This window comes from Phoca vitulina, unplaced genomic scaffold (assembly GCF_004348235.1).
Source record: "Phoca vitulina isolate PV1807 unplaced genomic scaffold, GSC_HSeal_1.0 scaffold13, whole genome shotgun sequence".
NCBI lineage: Eukaryota > Metazoa > Chordata > Mammalia > Carnivora > Phocidae > Phoca > Phoca vitulina.
In genome coordinates, this window is record NW_022589716.1 from 7,847,366 (window position 1) to 7,862,078 (window position 14,713).

The 14,713-nt window shown below is 58.8% G+C and overlaps 1 protein-coding gene across 1 annotated transcript; it reads left to right on the top strand.

Annotated features, from left to right (window-relative positions):
* The first annotated feature begins 5,668 nt into the window (after nucleotides 1-5,668).
* On the top strand, nucleotides 5,669-14,699 carry APEH (acylaminoacyl-peptide hydrolase). The gene is made up of 22 exons (XM_032411296.1): nucleotides 5,669-5,754; nucleotides 5,830-5,962; nucleotides 6,514-6,640; nucleotides 7,053-7,146; nucleotides 7,246-7,321; nucleotides 7,410-7,573; nucleotides 7,706-7,843; nucleotides 7,940-8,031; nucleotides 8,109-8,149; nucleotides 8,234-8,355; nucleotides 8,879-8,939; nucleotides 10,061-10,158; nucleotides 10,758-10,809; nucleotides 11,623-11,711; nucleotides 12,166-12,304; nucleotides 12,735-12,818; nucleotides 12,899-12,979; nucleotides 13,281-13,369; nucleotides 13,473-13,663; nucleotides 13,773-13,875; nucleotides 13,961-14,067; nucleotides 14,157-14,699. The coding sequence occupies exons 1-22, from the start codon at nucleotides 5,743-5,745 to the stop codon at nucleotides 14,260-14,262; spliced, it is 2,199 nt and encodes a 732-aa protein (XP_032267187.1). The 5' UTR covers nucleotides 5,669-5,742; the 3' UTR covers nucleotides 14,263-14,699.
* The last annotated feature ends 14 nt before the right edge of the window (nucleotides 14,700-14,713 follow it).

A 14,713-nucleotide genomic window follows, 5' to 3' on the forward strand; every position in this document is an offset into this window, starting at 1 on the left:
CCAGCTGACCCGGATCCCTCTGTGGCCACAGGGCCCTGCTCCCCTCACCCTGTCCTCTGGGTGACATCAGAGCAGACCTCCGTGTGGCTAGCGTGGGGTTGGGAGAACTTTACAAACATTAGGACCTAACACTGTCTCATCGCTGAAATAAGAGGCCATAGCAGCGAAAAGCAGCGTGGGCACTGGCTGAGGCTTCTCCCAGCCCATGGGTGGCAGCATGCTAGCCCGCCTGCCACCATCTCAAAGCCATCCCCCCCCCCCCCCCGCCCCCAGCCATCGTGAGCATCCCAGCAGCACCGCCATTGTCTCGACCAGCCAGCTCCTTGTTCGTACACCTGGGGATTTCTTTTGATTTCGAGAACAGCCTTAATCATTTCAGTTTGATTTACATGTATACCTCATAAGCATTTTTCTTTTTTTGTCTCCTTCTCCCCCTTCTCTCTTTTTCTTTGCTCACCTCCTTGCCTCTCCCCTCCACCACCTCCTGTGACTGATGGTTTGGTTTCCTCTCTGCTCTGCCCCTGCTCAGCACAGGGAGAATGTTGACTCAGAAGCAATAGGGGGCAGCAGGCCACCAAGAGCACAACCCCAGGGCGAGGTCTAGGGAGGCCCCTCAGCCCGCCTCTGTTTACTGTGCAATCCAGTCCTTCTTAAGCCATCACCAGTGGGCATGCTCAGAGCAGAGGGGCCAGGGCTCCTGCCAGCCGAGGGCCGGGCCCAGAGCCCTGTGCTGGGGGGTATGGCACCATCCACCCACCTGGCGGACTGGGTGGCATTCCTCCCCAAGGCCCTTACCCTGGGGGCCTCCCTTCCTCTTGGGCACCCCCACCAGTCTCATCTCTAACGTTCTATGCAATGAAATATAAACCCTCAAAGACAACTGTTAATATTTAATAAATTCCATGTTATGTATAAGGAGTCAATTGCAAACGTGCAATTGAGAAACTGGATAGATATGCTCATATCAACCCGCCCCCGCCCCCTGCTCCCACCGTGTGTGTGAAATTCTCAGTCTGTGGCATGTTTGACCTGTGGCAGGACGTGCTGCTGCCAGGTGAGTCACCGCCTGTCCTGCAGTGAGGCATGCACAGCTCACAGCCTTTTTGCACGATTTCATCCATTTTAAATGCTCGACCCTCTTGCTTGGGAGTTCTTTTTGCCTCAGAACTTCTCCTCCTGGAGTGCTTCTAGCTGACTTCTGCACAAGCTAGTGAGGACCTGCTGGAATTGTTGCCTGAGCGTGCCAGGCTGTGGCGTAGGCAGTGCAGGGCTTCGCATGCCCTGCGGGCTTCTCGGACCAGGATGGCAGGTGAAAAGAAGCCTCTGGAGTAGACACGCTGGTGGGGCCCACACAGGAGTGTGTGGGTGAACATTCTGAAGGTTTGCTATAGGATTTCCATCTGTAAATTGCTCCCCCTCTCATCCCATCCCTGAGCCAGGCGTGTCTGGCCACCCCGTGCAGTGGGACATGGCTCAGGCACAGAGCTGGCCTGTGTCTCTGGCCAGAGACACAGGCCAAGGGCAGGGTCTGGCTATGTCCTAGGGACCCCAGCTCCTGACTACACCTGCTCCTTGCCTCTCCTTTGTAGCTGGGCGGCTCCAAGGTCTGTGAGCCAAGAGATAGAGGCTGGGGCGCAGGGTGCTCAGGTGCTCAGGAAGAGCTGGACCTCTGGCCCTTGTGGTGAGGACAGCTGACAAAGTCATCTTGGACCAGAGCAGGTGTTCCCATAGACAGTAGCTTCAAGCTGAGTTTCTTGGGAAGCTTGTCAATGGCAGAATTCACAGAAGGTTGTGTTGTGACCCTTTTTCCATCTGTCCCCAGGACCTAACCTCCCTGCCCACCCTCATCCCTGAAGCCCAGGTATCCCACCGCCCCTCAGCTTCTCTCTGACTAAGTCGGCAATGCGGCAGGCAGTGACCACCCGACCCCCCGAGGCCTGGCCTTCCTCCAGTGTGCTCTGGTTTGCACCACGCATTTCTCAGGGGTCCACATTTCTCATGCTTTCCAGTACGGTCTACACAGCCCTTCAGAGGGGGATCCTGGCCCACCTCTGGCAGCTGTGGATGGGACAGGAGGCTGTCGACCTCTTTTTGGGCCTGCGACCCTGGTCCTCCTGGATTTGGGCTTCACCCGTCCCCCAGGACACCTGCCTCATCCCAGAGATCAGGCCTGGGCTGTTAAGAGCCCGTCTGAGCAAGGGCTAAGGGAGGCCACTCTCCGTCACCTCTGACTACCCAGGGCCAGGTCTGTGCGGGGATGTGCCCGGTGGCTGGATACAGTGGGGACCAAGGCAGTAATCCTTACCATGAAAGGCCAGGGGATGGGCCCAGGAACAGGGAGCAGGCAGGGAGATGGCAGCAGGTCCGCCTCCATCAGGCCCAGTCTCAGGCTCTAAAACGTTGACTTTTTCTCAAATTTCCTTTCGGACCAAGCCCTCTGAGTTTGAACTTTCTGACATCTGCCACTCCCCACTCCCCAAGCTACCCACAGGACACCTCTGTACCCGTCACCCCGTGTGAAGGCGGCTGGAGCAGGCCTCTCTGGGCCACAGGTGTCCTGACCTTTGTGTAGATGCAGCCGTGGCTCTGGGGGACACTGCAGCCAGAGGCTGAGAGACCAGCATTGGGTGCCTCGGGCGGTGGGGAGCATCGGGCACATCTCCAAATGAGCAAAGGGTCTCTGGGATGCAGTCCAGGCCTTCTCCACACCTGCCTCCTCAGTGTCATGAGCAAGGGCACTGTCTCTGCTCACTCCAGGGCCCAATGCATTCACTTTGCAGCGACACCCCCCCACACACACACACACACTTAGTCCTTAGGAAGAGAATGGGGTCTCGAGGCCCATGATGAGAGGGCAGCAGTGGTAGTAACTATGGCCTGTCTTCTGGAGCCTGTGGGGGCATTTTCCAGGCAGATACTTTGCCATGGCAGCATGGTCCTGGCCTACTGGCCCTTCCCCTGCCCTCCTACCACCCTCCCCCCATTCTGTAAATACTTGTCATCGTGGACTCCGACAGGGTCAGAGGGACAGGCCTGACCAACCTAAACTCCTCAGAGATATCATCTCTGTCTCCCTGGGTACCCATGTGCACTGGGGTGGCGCTGGAGAGCCATGGAAATCGTGAGATACTGTGTGTGTATGCATGTGAACAAGCGTGTGAATGTGTATGTGTGTGCGTGTCTGCCTCATTCAGCCTCTGGGATCACATCAGCTCCTGCTCTCCAAGCGCAGTGCCCTGGAGAGTGGTGGCTGCCCAACGCCTTTCCTCTGCTAGCTTCCATGTCTTGTTTTTGCTTTCTCCTCCCTTCCTCCCTCCCTTTCTTTCCTTCTCTCCTTTATTTGAGGGGGGAAGAGTGCTGTACAAAGTCAAACAAACAAGTTTACAGTTGTAAGTGCAATGACCCGAGTCCTCCACATGACCTTGTGAATTGTGTGCCGTCCTCCTGTGCTCTGTGAGAACTCGTGGTACTTCGGTGTCCCTCCCCCTGTATTGTGACAAGGTAATTCTGTGGTATCAGAATAAAAGGACTTGATATAAACAACTTACAGACTGTCTCTGGGATGGTTTCTGCAGTGGGAAGGCTTAGCCCGAGGAACAAAGCCCCAAACGTGGGATAATCCTGTCTGTTCACAGTTAAAGGGAAAGGGAAAGGGCCAAGTTGTAGACATGCTGGCGAGGCCATGGCTTTGTCTACACCAAGCCTGCCAAAAACAACGGGCCCTCCACAAAGACGTCGGTGGCAGGTCCCAAGTTTGGACCTGGAGGGAGCAGCTAGGTCACTGCGCAGCTGTTGCTGGACTGTGCATCCGAGGCCTGTGCGTCCAGGGGCACAGCTTTCTGGAACCTGGTTCCTGGTGAGCCAGGTGAGCAGGTGCTGCCCCCTGGTGCTGCCCACAAGCGCTACACCTGTCTGCCTTGATGTGTCTCCTTCAATCCCTCAACTCTTGGAGGCTGCCAGACCTTAGTCCTTCCCGAAAAGGATGGGAGAACCTCCTTACCAAAGTAGCCCAGAGCTGCTAGAAGATTTTTAAAATGCAGATAAAGAAAAGAGTATCAGCCTCACCTCTGACCTTCCTCCAGAGTTAATACCTTGATGTAGGTCCTTCTTATCTTTTTCATTTTAAACAGAAGCCAGAAGGTGCAGTACCTTCTGTTTTCTAGACTCCTGTTTATTTCTACATGTTCATCCCAGGTAATTAGGTGTTTATCCTCCAATGCCCGGCTTCCAGACAGCTGCATGATGAGTTTATAGCCAGTCTACTATACATACCCTGAAGACCGGGCACCATGGTCCTGGTTTTCCTTAATATAATATACAACGCTGTGATGAACATCTTAGTTTCCAACCTTTCCACTCAGATTGGTGGCTGTGGTCACCCTTTCTGCTCTCAGTTCTGGCCTTGACAGGCCTGTACATACTCAGTGCCCACAAATGCAAGCGGCCTCAGAAAGTGGGAACTGTTTTTACTTAACTAGTCCGATGTGGTTGATGGCGAAGGGGAAGCTGCAGGCCAGGCAAGTGGGGATCTCAGTCAGAGGCAAGGCAGAGTGCAGGGAGCCAGGTCTCTGAGGTGTGGAAGACCAGCCAGGCTCAAGGTATATGGAGTAGGGGACATCCCTATAGCCTGACTGGTGCCTAGTCTCTCCTGCCCTTCCCTGCCATCATAGCCCATCCAGTTCTGTGCCACTGTGCTGAGGGAGTCGGCCTGCCTGCCCAGGTTCTCCTGTCCACAGGAAGCTCTTTGATTCTAGGTGGAGCCTGACCCCCGTCAGGCCCTCTGCACCCAAGAGCTTTGGACGAGGCCTGGGGGGGGGGGGGCAGGCAGAAACCCACTGGCTTACGATCCCCAGCAAGGTGCCACTGAACAGGGCAGTTGAGGGCTGCAGGGACAGATAGCTCTTGGGGTAGGCCTGGTGGCCGATAAGCCCAGGCGACACCCTGAGAGCTCAGCATCCGCCCTTCTTTGCCCGGCAACCCAGGGCTCTGCGCGCTCCTCTCCCCATCTACCTCGGAGCCCCTCCAGGGCAGGGACTGGCACCTGCTGGTGAATGTTTGCCTCGTAATGGACAAGAAGGGAGCCAACGGTCAGTCCCAGGGCTGCGGATGATGCCTGTTGGGGCGAGCTTCGGCTCCAACCCCGTCTCTCCGGGCCACGCCCTCATCTCCGTTTCCTCTATCCGACCCTCACTGGGCTCTGCCCCCGCCCCGCCCCTATCTTCAAAGATCCATTGATCTGCGTCCCTCCCAGGCCTCGTCCTTCTTAGGGTCCACCCCCGTCCGACCTAGCTTCTTTCACCTCACCGGCTATTCCCGACTCGGGCCTCGCCTCCTCCCCATGCGGGCCATGTCGTCGGTCACACGCCTCGCCCAGCCTAGAGACTGATCCTGTATTCCGTTTCCTAGAGCTAGCTTCTCTCCTCGGACACTCTATTCCCTCCTCTCCCAGCACCAGGCCTGGGACTTGGCCTCTGGCCGCCTCCCCTCGAAGCCCCTGCCCCCACGCCTCCAGGACTCCCGGGTCCAAAGCTCAGATCGCTCTCTCACAGGCCCCACCTCCTCACCCTCGAGGTCCCGCCCCTCTCCCTAGGGTCCTCGCTCATTCGTCGAAGCTCCCGCCCCTCCCGCGGCGCGGCGGTGGCAGACGCAGGGCGGGGGGTGGGTCGCTCCTGGCTCCGCCCCCCGCAGCCTCACTTCCGGGCGCCAGCAGGCACCGCCCTACCCCGGCGGCCGAGAGGTACCATGGAGCGCCAGGTGAGGGCTCGGCCCGCGGTGCCCGTGGTCCTTGCAGCCCGGGCCGGGCCTGACCCTGGTGTGTCCCCTGCGCAGGTGCTGCTGAACGAGCCCGAGGAGGCGGCGGCGCTGTACCGGGGCCTTAGCCGCCAGCCCACGCTGAGCGCCGCCTGCCTGGGCCCGGATATCCTCACGCAGTACGGGGGCCGCTACCGGACGGTGCACACCGGTGTGTGTATGGAGGGGAATCGAGTGGTGGGCCCATTCCGGAGCCGTGCACTCGCGTGGAGAGGAAGGAGATGTGGAGGGGCTTGCTGCTTGGCAGTGCACACGAGTGTGTGGAGGAAGACGGGGCTTGGAGAAAGTGGGTGTGGGAGGGTGCACCCCTCAGAGGACCCTACATACGGGTGTATGGGGGACGCTGCTCGGTGTGTTGTGGCATGGTGTCCTTGAGTGCATGAGTTGAGGGTGTGGGAGTAGAATTCAGACCGGGATACACGGTGTGGGCCTTATAGTCTCACCCCTCACCATATCCCATACACGTGCCTGGCTTCCCTCAAGTTCTAGGATGGGGGTGGATGCTGGGAGCAGACTAGTGGTTTCTCTCTGACATGCCATCACCTCAGGCCTAGACTTGAGTTGTGGCCAAGTGTTGTCCATCCTGCTCCCAGAACATCAAGACAGACTGGGGACGTGGGCTGGGCCTTCCTCTTGAGGGGCTGAGAGGAGCCTGTGCTGGGACTGGTCAACTCAAATTAAGTCTCATGCCTCTCCTCACAGAGTGGACCCAGAGGGACCTGGAACGCATGGAGAACATTCGATTCTGCCGCCAGTACCTGGTGTTCCACGATGGGGACTCAGTGGTGTTCTCAGGGCCCGCGGGCAACAGTGTGGAGACCCGGGGGGAGTAAGTTTGAGGGAAGAAGCTTGTGGGCAAGGCCACAGCCATCTGCAAGCCTTTTATGAAGGCCTGCCATGTGTCTTGGTGCAGGTAGGGCCCTGAAGGGAGGCCAGGAGCCAGGTTCTTGCCTCTTGGGAGCTCAGGTGGTCTTCTATTGACATGGCCTGATAAGCACTGGAGGCTTTGTCCAAACTTGGGCCTGGATTAGAGCCCATGGGGCTTCAGGGAGGCTGGGGAGAGTAGAGCCTCTGCCCCAGGTAGGAGAGGCAAGGCCAACTGCCATAGTGGAGCTACAAGGGCTGCAGGGGCAGATGTGGGAGCAGTCTCAAGAATCTTGTCTAGGAGGTTGTGGCCAGGAAGGGGTAGGATGGGACTGTGTGGGTGGTGACCCTGACCTGCTACCCCATGTCCTCCTCAGGCTGCTGAGCAGAGACTCTCCTTCAGGCGCCATGAAAGCCGTGCTGCGCAAAGCTGGAGGCACGAGCCCTGGGGAGGAGAAGCAGTTCCTGGAGGTGAGACTGCATGGGACCAGGTGGTGGGCGACTGGGGGCTCAGTCCCACAGATGAGGCTCTGTTGGGGGGCAGGTAACCTGATGCCCAGATGTCCTCAGGTCTGGGAGAAGAACCGGAAGCTCAAGAGCTTCAACCTGTCGGTGCTGGAGAAACACGGGCTTGTGTATGAGGATGGTAGGCAGCTGGCTGGTGAGCAGACAGGGTGGACAGGAGGGGCAGCTGGAGCCCAGGGCTCCCCCTGATCAGCCTTCCTTACACCCAGACTGCTTTGGCTGCCTGTCCTGGTCGCACTCGGAGACACACTTGTTGTATGTCGCAGAGAAGAAGCGCCCGAAGGCTGAGTCCTTCTTTCAGACAAAAGCCTTGGACATCAGTGGCAGCGATGATGAGATGGCCAGGCCGAAGAAACCAGACCAGGCCATCAAGGTGCTCATGTTTACGGCCAGTCCATAAAGGCCCTTCTGGGCAGCCTAGGGCTCGTGTGCTCCCTGCCCACATCGTGCCTGTCAGAACTGGGGAGGCAAGACAGGCTGGACACTGAGTATCTTGTGTTCTTAGGGGGATCAGTTTGTGTTTTATGAAGACTGGGGAGAAAACATGGTTTCCAAAAGCACTCCTGTGCTCTGTGTGCTGGACGTCGAGAGTGGCAACATCTCTGTGCTTGAGGGGGTCCCTGAGAGTGTGTCCCCTGGACAGGTTAGCACTGACTCGGCCTGCCTCACTCCTGGAGTCTGGGAGCCCTGCTTGAGCTGTTGCCCCTTGCTCACACTTGCCCCGGGGTTTTGTCTACAGGCATTCTGGGCTCCTGGAGACACGGGCGTGGTGTTTGTAGGCTGGTGGCATGAGCCCTTCCGGCTGGGCATCCGCTTCTGCACCAATCGCAGGTGAGGAAGCAGGGCAAGGCAGGGGGCCTTGCAGCTCAGGCTGGCTCTGAAGCTGAGTGTCTCTCTGGTGGTTCCAGGTCAGCCCTATACTATGTGGACCTCACCGGGGGTCAGTGTGGTAAGTGCTGGTGCCCACCTGTGCTTTGCTGACATACACTGGCCCTGCCAGCCTGCGTGATGCTCACATTTTCCTCTGGTCTAGAGCTTCTCTCGGATGACTCTCTGGCTGTGTCTTCTCCCCGTCTGAGCCCAGACCAGTGTCGCATCGTCTACCTGCGGTACCCATCTCTGGTCCCCCATCATCAGTGTAGCCAGCTGTGTCTGGTGAGCTGGAGGAGGGTGGGCGTCGTCAGCACAAGGAAGGGATGGTGGATGAGAGATGAAGGGTCCGCTTCGTCTCCCCATGGGCCCCTCAGTGGACCTCCTGTCCTGGGTGCAGTGATGGTGTGAGTTCTGCCTGTTTTCCCAGGGCAGGACCTGGAGGCTGAGAGTGCTGGTGTGGGGGGCTTTGCACCGTCAGGACCCACCGCCTTAGAGCATTCTCTGTCTTCAAGAATGCTCCTCCCTTTGCTTCTCATCTGCCCATGGTCAGGCTGTACAAGGGGCTGGGATACAGCCGGCAGTTAGAGAGTATTAGTCCTTGCCCAAGAAGAGCTCCTTGGGAAAGTCATAGGCCCCTTCGGACATCTATCCAGGTCACCGGGAAGGAAATACATCAGGCTTGCCTCAGGTCCTCCCCTCCCCTGAGGCTCCCTAGGGCTGTCAGAGAAGAGGATGGGTAAAGAGTTCTGTGCCCTCAGCACACTGCCCGTCCCCCAGTGGGCCTGACCACTGTGTTCTCTTGCAGTATGACTGGTATACCAAGGTCACCTCAGTGGTGGTGGATGTCGTGCCTCGGCAGCTAGGAGGTAAGGGGTGTGTCTCTCGTTGGGTGCAGTGGAGCCTGCAGTTCTGTTTTCCTGCCATCTGTTAGCCCCATGCTGGGTTCTGTCTGAGTGTCCCTCCCTGCTGGGCCAGCTTCAGGCCCAGCCTGAACAGGGAGTGGGGCCGTCACCATGGGACAGTTCTGAGAGAAGGAAGTCAGCTGGACCACAGCTGAGATCAGAGTGGCCCAAGCTGGCAGGGGATTTAGATGGTTTCATCCCCATGTTTCCAGTGGCCAGTTAAAGGCTCTGTTCCAAGGGGTCTCAGAAAGCACACAGGGTTGGAATGTCCTGCTTGAAAGGCTCCAAGCTCAAGGGTGCTGCATTGTCCCACTCCCAGACCCCACCGTAGTGTTTGTCCCATCCAAGCCTTTGAGTCAGTGGGATCTCTGGGTGGGTGGCTCTTGGCTGAGAAGTTCTGGTCAGAGTCTCAGGTGCTCACCACTTTGTTTGGGATCCTGGACCATCCCAAGGACATGAGGTCTCTTTTTTCAGGCCACCTGGTCAGCTCCAGGGGTCCTGTAGAAAAGTCATGGCCTGTTTATCTCTTTGGGTTGTGGGGATGCAGTGGTGGGGAATCTGGTCTGAATCCCAGCTGTTCCTTATTAGCTGTGTGTCCTTGGATGGCGGCCTCGCCTCCTTGAGCTTCCATTTATTATCTGTGGGAGGTGGTAGCCCTTGTTTTCTTTATAGCATTGTAGTGAGGGTTAAATGAGTGGGATCGATTCAGCCCCCTCTGCCAGGCACTCTGCTGAGCACCATAATGGACAGACAGACAGGGGTCATCTTGGTTCCAGTGCTAGGTGCCTACCAGGGGCCCAGCGAGAGCAGCTCATAGGAGAGCCGGTGCATTTCTTCCGAGCAGCTATGGTTTCTCTCAGAAGCCCTTGAGCTCTGCCTCTCCCGGGCCCTCAGAGGCCTCCGGCCCCGGGCCCCTCTCTAGGCAGCTGCCCATCACCTAGGGCACCCCCATGTGTAGGACTGCCGTTCTGTCACAGTTGGAGGGGCCCTGGGTGGGGAGTTCCCCAGCAGCCCAGCCTGCCTCATAGGCTTGACCTCCCACACCTCCACCGCTGGACATGGCCTCAGCCCTCCCATCTTTGCAGAGAACTTCTCTGGGATCTACTGCAGCCTGCTGCCTTTGGGATGCTGGTCAGCTGACAGCCAGAGAGTGGTTTTTGACTCAGCTCAGCGAAGCCGGCAGGTAAGGGGCCCTCTGTTGAGAGACAGCCCCTCTGACCAGCCTCCAGGGGCCCTGGGCCTGGGGCAGAGCATATGCATACTGCTGGGTGGAATGCCCAGGCCAAAGGTCTTAGGAGCCCCTTCAGGCCCTGCCTACCCTGGTGCCCCACAGCAGAGCCCTTGGCCTTTCTGAGGCAGAGGTGCAGTTCCCCTTCCCCCAGGCATTTCCAGCTGGGGGGCCAGGGGGCTGCCATTAGGTGGGCCCCCGAACACTATACCGATGGAGATAGGACAGAGGCTTTCTCCTAGGGATTGGGTAGGGACACCCACAGTGCGCCAGGCTTCTTTTTGTTTGAGTGTGAGATCATTTGTTCCTCACGCTAGCTCAGGGGCTCAGAGGCATTCCTTTCCTCGCCCAAGGTCCCTCTGCAAGTGGCGATGGGGCTGGGATTTGAGTCCAGGCTTCCAGACCACTACCCATGGCAACTGAGGAGCCGTTGCCATGGTTGCTTACAGCCCTGGCCTGGCCCTGGGGTCCCTATGAGGGTAGAGAGGAGGTGGGGGGAGGGGCCCAGAGGGCTGGGGGTTGTGGTGCTACACGTGGCCTCCCCTCTGCTTCAGGACCTGTTCGTTGTGGACACCCAGATGGGCAGCGTGAGCTCCCTGACAGCTGGTGAGCGGGGCTGGGGTGCAGGCCGGCCAGGCCAGGGGCGGGACGGGAGCTCCGGTGCATGGGCCAGCACTGGCACCCTTGGCCACTCTGCACCACTGTCCTGCAGCCTTCACTGCGTCTCGCAAGGACCCTGACCATGCAGGACCTTCCCAGCCAACAGACTGCCTCCCCTGCTCCACTCTGCTCTGCACATCCTGGCCCTGCTTCTCAAACCTACAAAATTCTCTCTTGCCAAGATCTGCCAGAGTCATCCTTCCCCGACCTCCCAAACCTCAGGCGGAGGCAACTCTGCTGTCCCAGGGCCCATGAGAAACCCTGTGTTGGCTCCCTCATCTTCCTCTTATCTGGGCCTGTGATTCTGCCCCTAAAATGTCTTTTGAGTCCTCTACCTGCCCTGACTGTAGTCCTTCCTCCACAAGATTCCAAAGTATTGTGCGAAACTGTACCTTGTCATATGGGCTCTGCTAGAGAATCTCCTTGGACCCCAAGCCCAGAATCAGCACCACTCCAACCCCCTAGGCCTAGTTGCCACCCCTGCAGACTGCAGTCATGAAGCCGTGGGTGGACGTGCCATGGGCGTCTGCTGTGGCCCCGGGTTTGGCAGTCCCTGGGCTTAGTTTGCATCTGCTGGATGAACAAGGGACTAAGGAGGCTCACCCAGGGCTGCGTGCAGTGGGGTGTTTGTGACAGTCTTTTTGTGGGTGTTCTTTTGCTTCTCGGGGTGAAAGGGGCACCCTGGCATAGAGCCGCCGGCCTGGGACTCTGGCCGTGCAGGGAGTTGGTGGGAAAGGTGGTGGCATCTGCCTTCTCCAGGGGGGTCAGGTGGAAGCTGGAAGCTGCTCACAATTGACCAGGACCTCATGGTGGCACAGTTCTCCACGCCCAACCTGCCCCCAAGCCTGGTGAGTGTTGCTGGGCCCCAGGCCAGGAGGTGAGGGTTCTGTGCAGCCTGAGCTCCCCAGGTCAGGGAGCTGGCCTGAGTCTGACTGGGGTTGGTCATTGTGTGGGAGGCCAAGACATGGGCCCAGCCCAGCGTGGTCCACAAGGGTCTGGCGCCCATGGAGAGGAACCACCAGGTGTAGTCTGCTCTATAAAGAATAGGGTGCCTGGGAAAGTGCCTGGTCCTCTGGTGGAATGGAGCACAAGGAGACAGCAGAGCCTAAAAGCTCAGGAGGAAAGGGTGCGTGCTTTTGTGCATCTCTGCATATACCAGCTCACAACAGGAGTCTATGATGTACCTTGTGGAGGTGGGTAAAAGGCCCAGCATAGTGCGAGCTGCCCATCTCCCACCCTGGCAGAGGTGGAAGGGCAGGGAGGCAGCCAGGCCACCTATGACACACTCTTTCCCCTTGGCAGAAAGTTGGGTTCCTGCCTCCTGCAGGGAAGGAACAAGAAGTATTGTGGGTGTCCCTGGAGGAGGCCGAGCCTATTCCCGAAATTTCCTGGGCCATCCGGGTACTGCAGCCACCCCCAGAGCAAGAGAACTTGCAGTATGGTGAGCTGGGCCAGGGCAGAGGGACACCTCCCAAGTTCCCCAGCACACAGCATCTGTGGTCACCTTCCCTGCATCCGGGGGGTTCTCTGTTCCGCTTGTGCATGCTCCTGGGGAGTAGTGTCTGGGTATGTGGGCGCCTACTCTGGGTATCAGGGCTGGGCATCACCAAGCCAAATGCTCTGTGGTAGGGAAACCAAGGCCCAAAGACACCGCCTTATTTGAGGCCTCTGACCACACCTCATCTGGGATGCTGTCCTGACAGAGTGGGGCTCCCTAACTAGGGCAGGAGTATGAGCCTCCTGGGGTCCAGGTGTCTCGGACCAGATCTTTCAGCGGTCAGCCCCAGACCTGCAGCTATGGCTCAGGCCTTGGCTGGGGAAGCCCCTGGGCAGCGGCTCTGGCTCTGCTGACTCCTGCCTTCTCCCTGCAGCTGGCCTTGACTTTGAAGCAATCCTTCTGCAGCCCAGCGACCCTCCAGATAAGACCCAAGTGCCCATGGTGGTCATGCCCCACGGTAGGCATCTGGTCTAAGAGCTGCTGCCCTCCCACTGCCCGTCCTGGCCGGCTCTTTCACTCTCTGCTCCATGTCTGCAGGGGGACCCCATTCATCCTTTGTCACTGCCTGGATGCTGTTCCCAGCCATGCTTTGCAAGATGGGTTTTGCAGTACTCTTGGGTGAGTGAGCAGGGCCCTGCAGCAGTGGTAGGGCTGTGGAGGGGGATGGGGTGGACAGGCAGCACAGGTACCACCCTAGTCTCCAGGCCTGTCTGCAGCCTGGACCTGGCAACCATTACCAGGGACTTCCATGGAAAGGGTGCTGTGGTCACTGGGCAACAGCCTCAAATCTCTTGGCCCCTGCGCCTCGACAGTCTGTGGAGCAGCCAGCCCCAAGGCCCACTTCACAGAGGGGTGAAAGCGCGACCAGGGGCCTGGGAATGTCGCTGACCCCCCTGTCTGGTTCCTCCCTGGCCTCCAGTGAACTATCGTGGCTCCACGGGTTTTGGCCAGGACAGCATCCTCTCCCTTCCCGGCAATGTGGGCCAGCAGGATGTGAAGGACGTCCAGGTAGCAGGGGCCGGGGCTTCTGGACAGGCTGGAGGGTCACTTGTTGGGGTGTGTTCCGTTCGGGCGGGCAGCTGGCTGCAGCACACTCTGCCCCACCCTGTAGTTTGCAGTAGAGCGGGTGCTCCAGGAGGAACACTTCGACGCTGACCGAGTGGCTCTTATGGGTGGTTCCCACGGTGGCTTTCTCTCCTGCCACCTGATTGGTCAGTACCCTGAGACCTATGGTGCCTGTGTGGCGAGGAACCCTGTGATCAACATCGCCTCCATGATGGGCTCCACTGACATCCCTGACTGGTGGGTGTGCTCCGCAGGCCCCTGCCCTTCTCTGTGTCACCTCATCCCCGACACGGAGCCCCCGCGGGCTCCAGGGCTCCTGGGACTGCTTCAGTGCGGTCTCTTGCAGGTGCGTGGTGGAGGCTGGTTTCCCCTATAGCAGCGACTGCCTGCCAGACCTCAGCGTGTGGGCCGAGATGCTGGACAAGTCACCCATCAAGTACACCCCTCAGGTAGGCAGCCGTCCCCCTGCCCGGTACGCTGCCAGTCTCTCCAGAGCCCCGGGGCCCTGCTCACCACCACTCCCCACACCCCCAGGTGAAGACCCCGCTGCTCCTGATGCTGGGCCAGGAGGACCGGCGCGTGCCCTTCAAGCAGGGCATGGAGTATTACCGTGCCCTCAAGGCCCGGCACGTGCCTGTCCGGTGAGTGCGGCAGGCCGGCCCTGGCAGCTGGTGGGCAGGTGAGCAGGGGAGAACCGCCACCCTTAAACGTGGCTGCACAACCACTGCAGGCTCCTGCTCTATCCCAAAAGCACGCACGCGCTTTCAGAAGTGGAGGTGGAGTCGGACAGCTTCATGAACGCTGTGCTCTGGCTGCGCACGCACTTGAGCAGCTGAAGCCCCGCCTCCCTGCAGGAGCCGCGCTTGGCTCTTGGAGAACCCCGGGGTCTGGCGGACCAGCGAGGGGATTCCTGGGCTCTGGGCTTCATGGATGGGTGAGCCGAGGAATGTAGGCTATACGGTCATAATAAACAGGACACAGAGTCTGGTTCCTGCTGGTACTTTGTACCCATCCATCCCTAACCCCAGCCTCACTGTTGGGGTTCAGAGTACTGTAGGCCCTGGGTGTGGTAGCCTTAAGGACCTCACCTACCTCCAGCGTGACGGGGAGGGGACAGTGAGAGGCTCAGCTGCTGCCTGTCAGGGCCAACTGGGATCTCACCAGGCTGGCTCCCTCTGCTGCAGGCTCTTCTGCTAGAAACTGCCCTACACCACCCTTCTCTTACCAGCAGTTTAACTAGGGAACTAGTGAGGCCCTGCCCTTCCACCCCGCCTACAGGCTAAGGTA

What these genes read in the sequence shown, in the direction of transcription:
- APEH (XM_032411296.1), top strand. An exon ending in CGTGCCTCGGCAGCTAGGAG is followed by an intron (nt 8,940 to 10,060) that starts GTAAGGGGTGTG and finishes CCATCTTTGCAG; the next exon opens with AGAACTTCTCTGGGATCTAC. An exon ending in TCCACTGACATCCCTGACTG is followed by an intron (nt 13,664 to 13,772) that starts GTGGGTGTGCTC and finishes GGTCTCTTGCAG; the next exon opens with GTGCGTGGTGGAGGCTGGTT.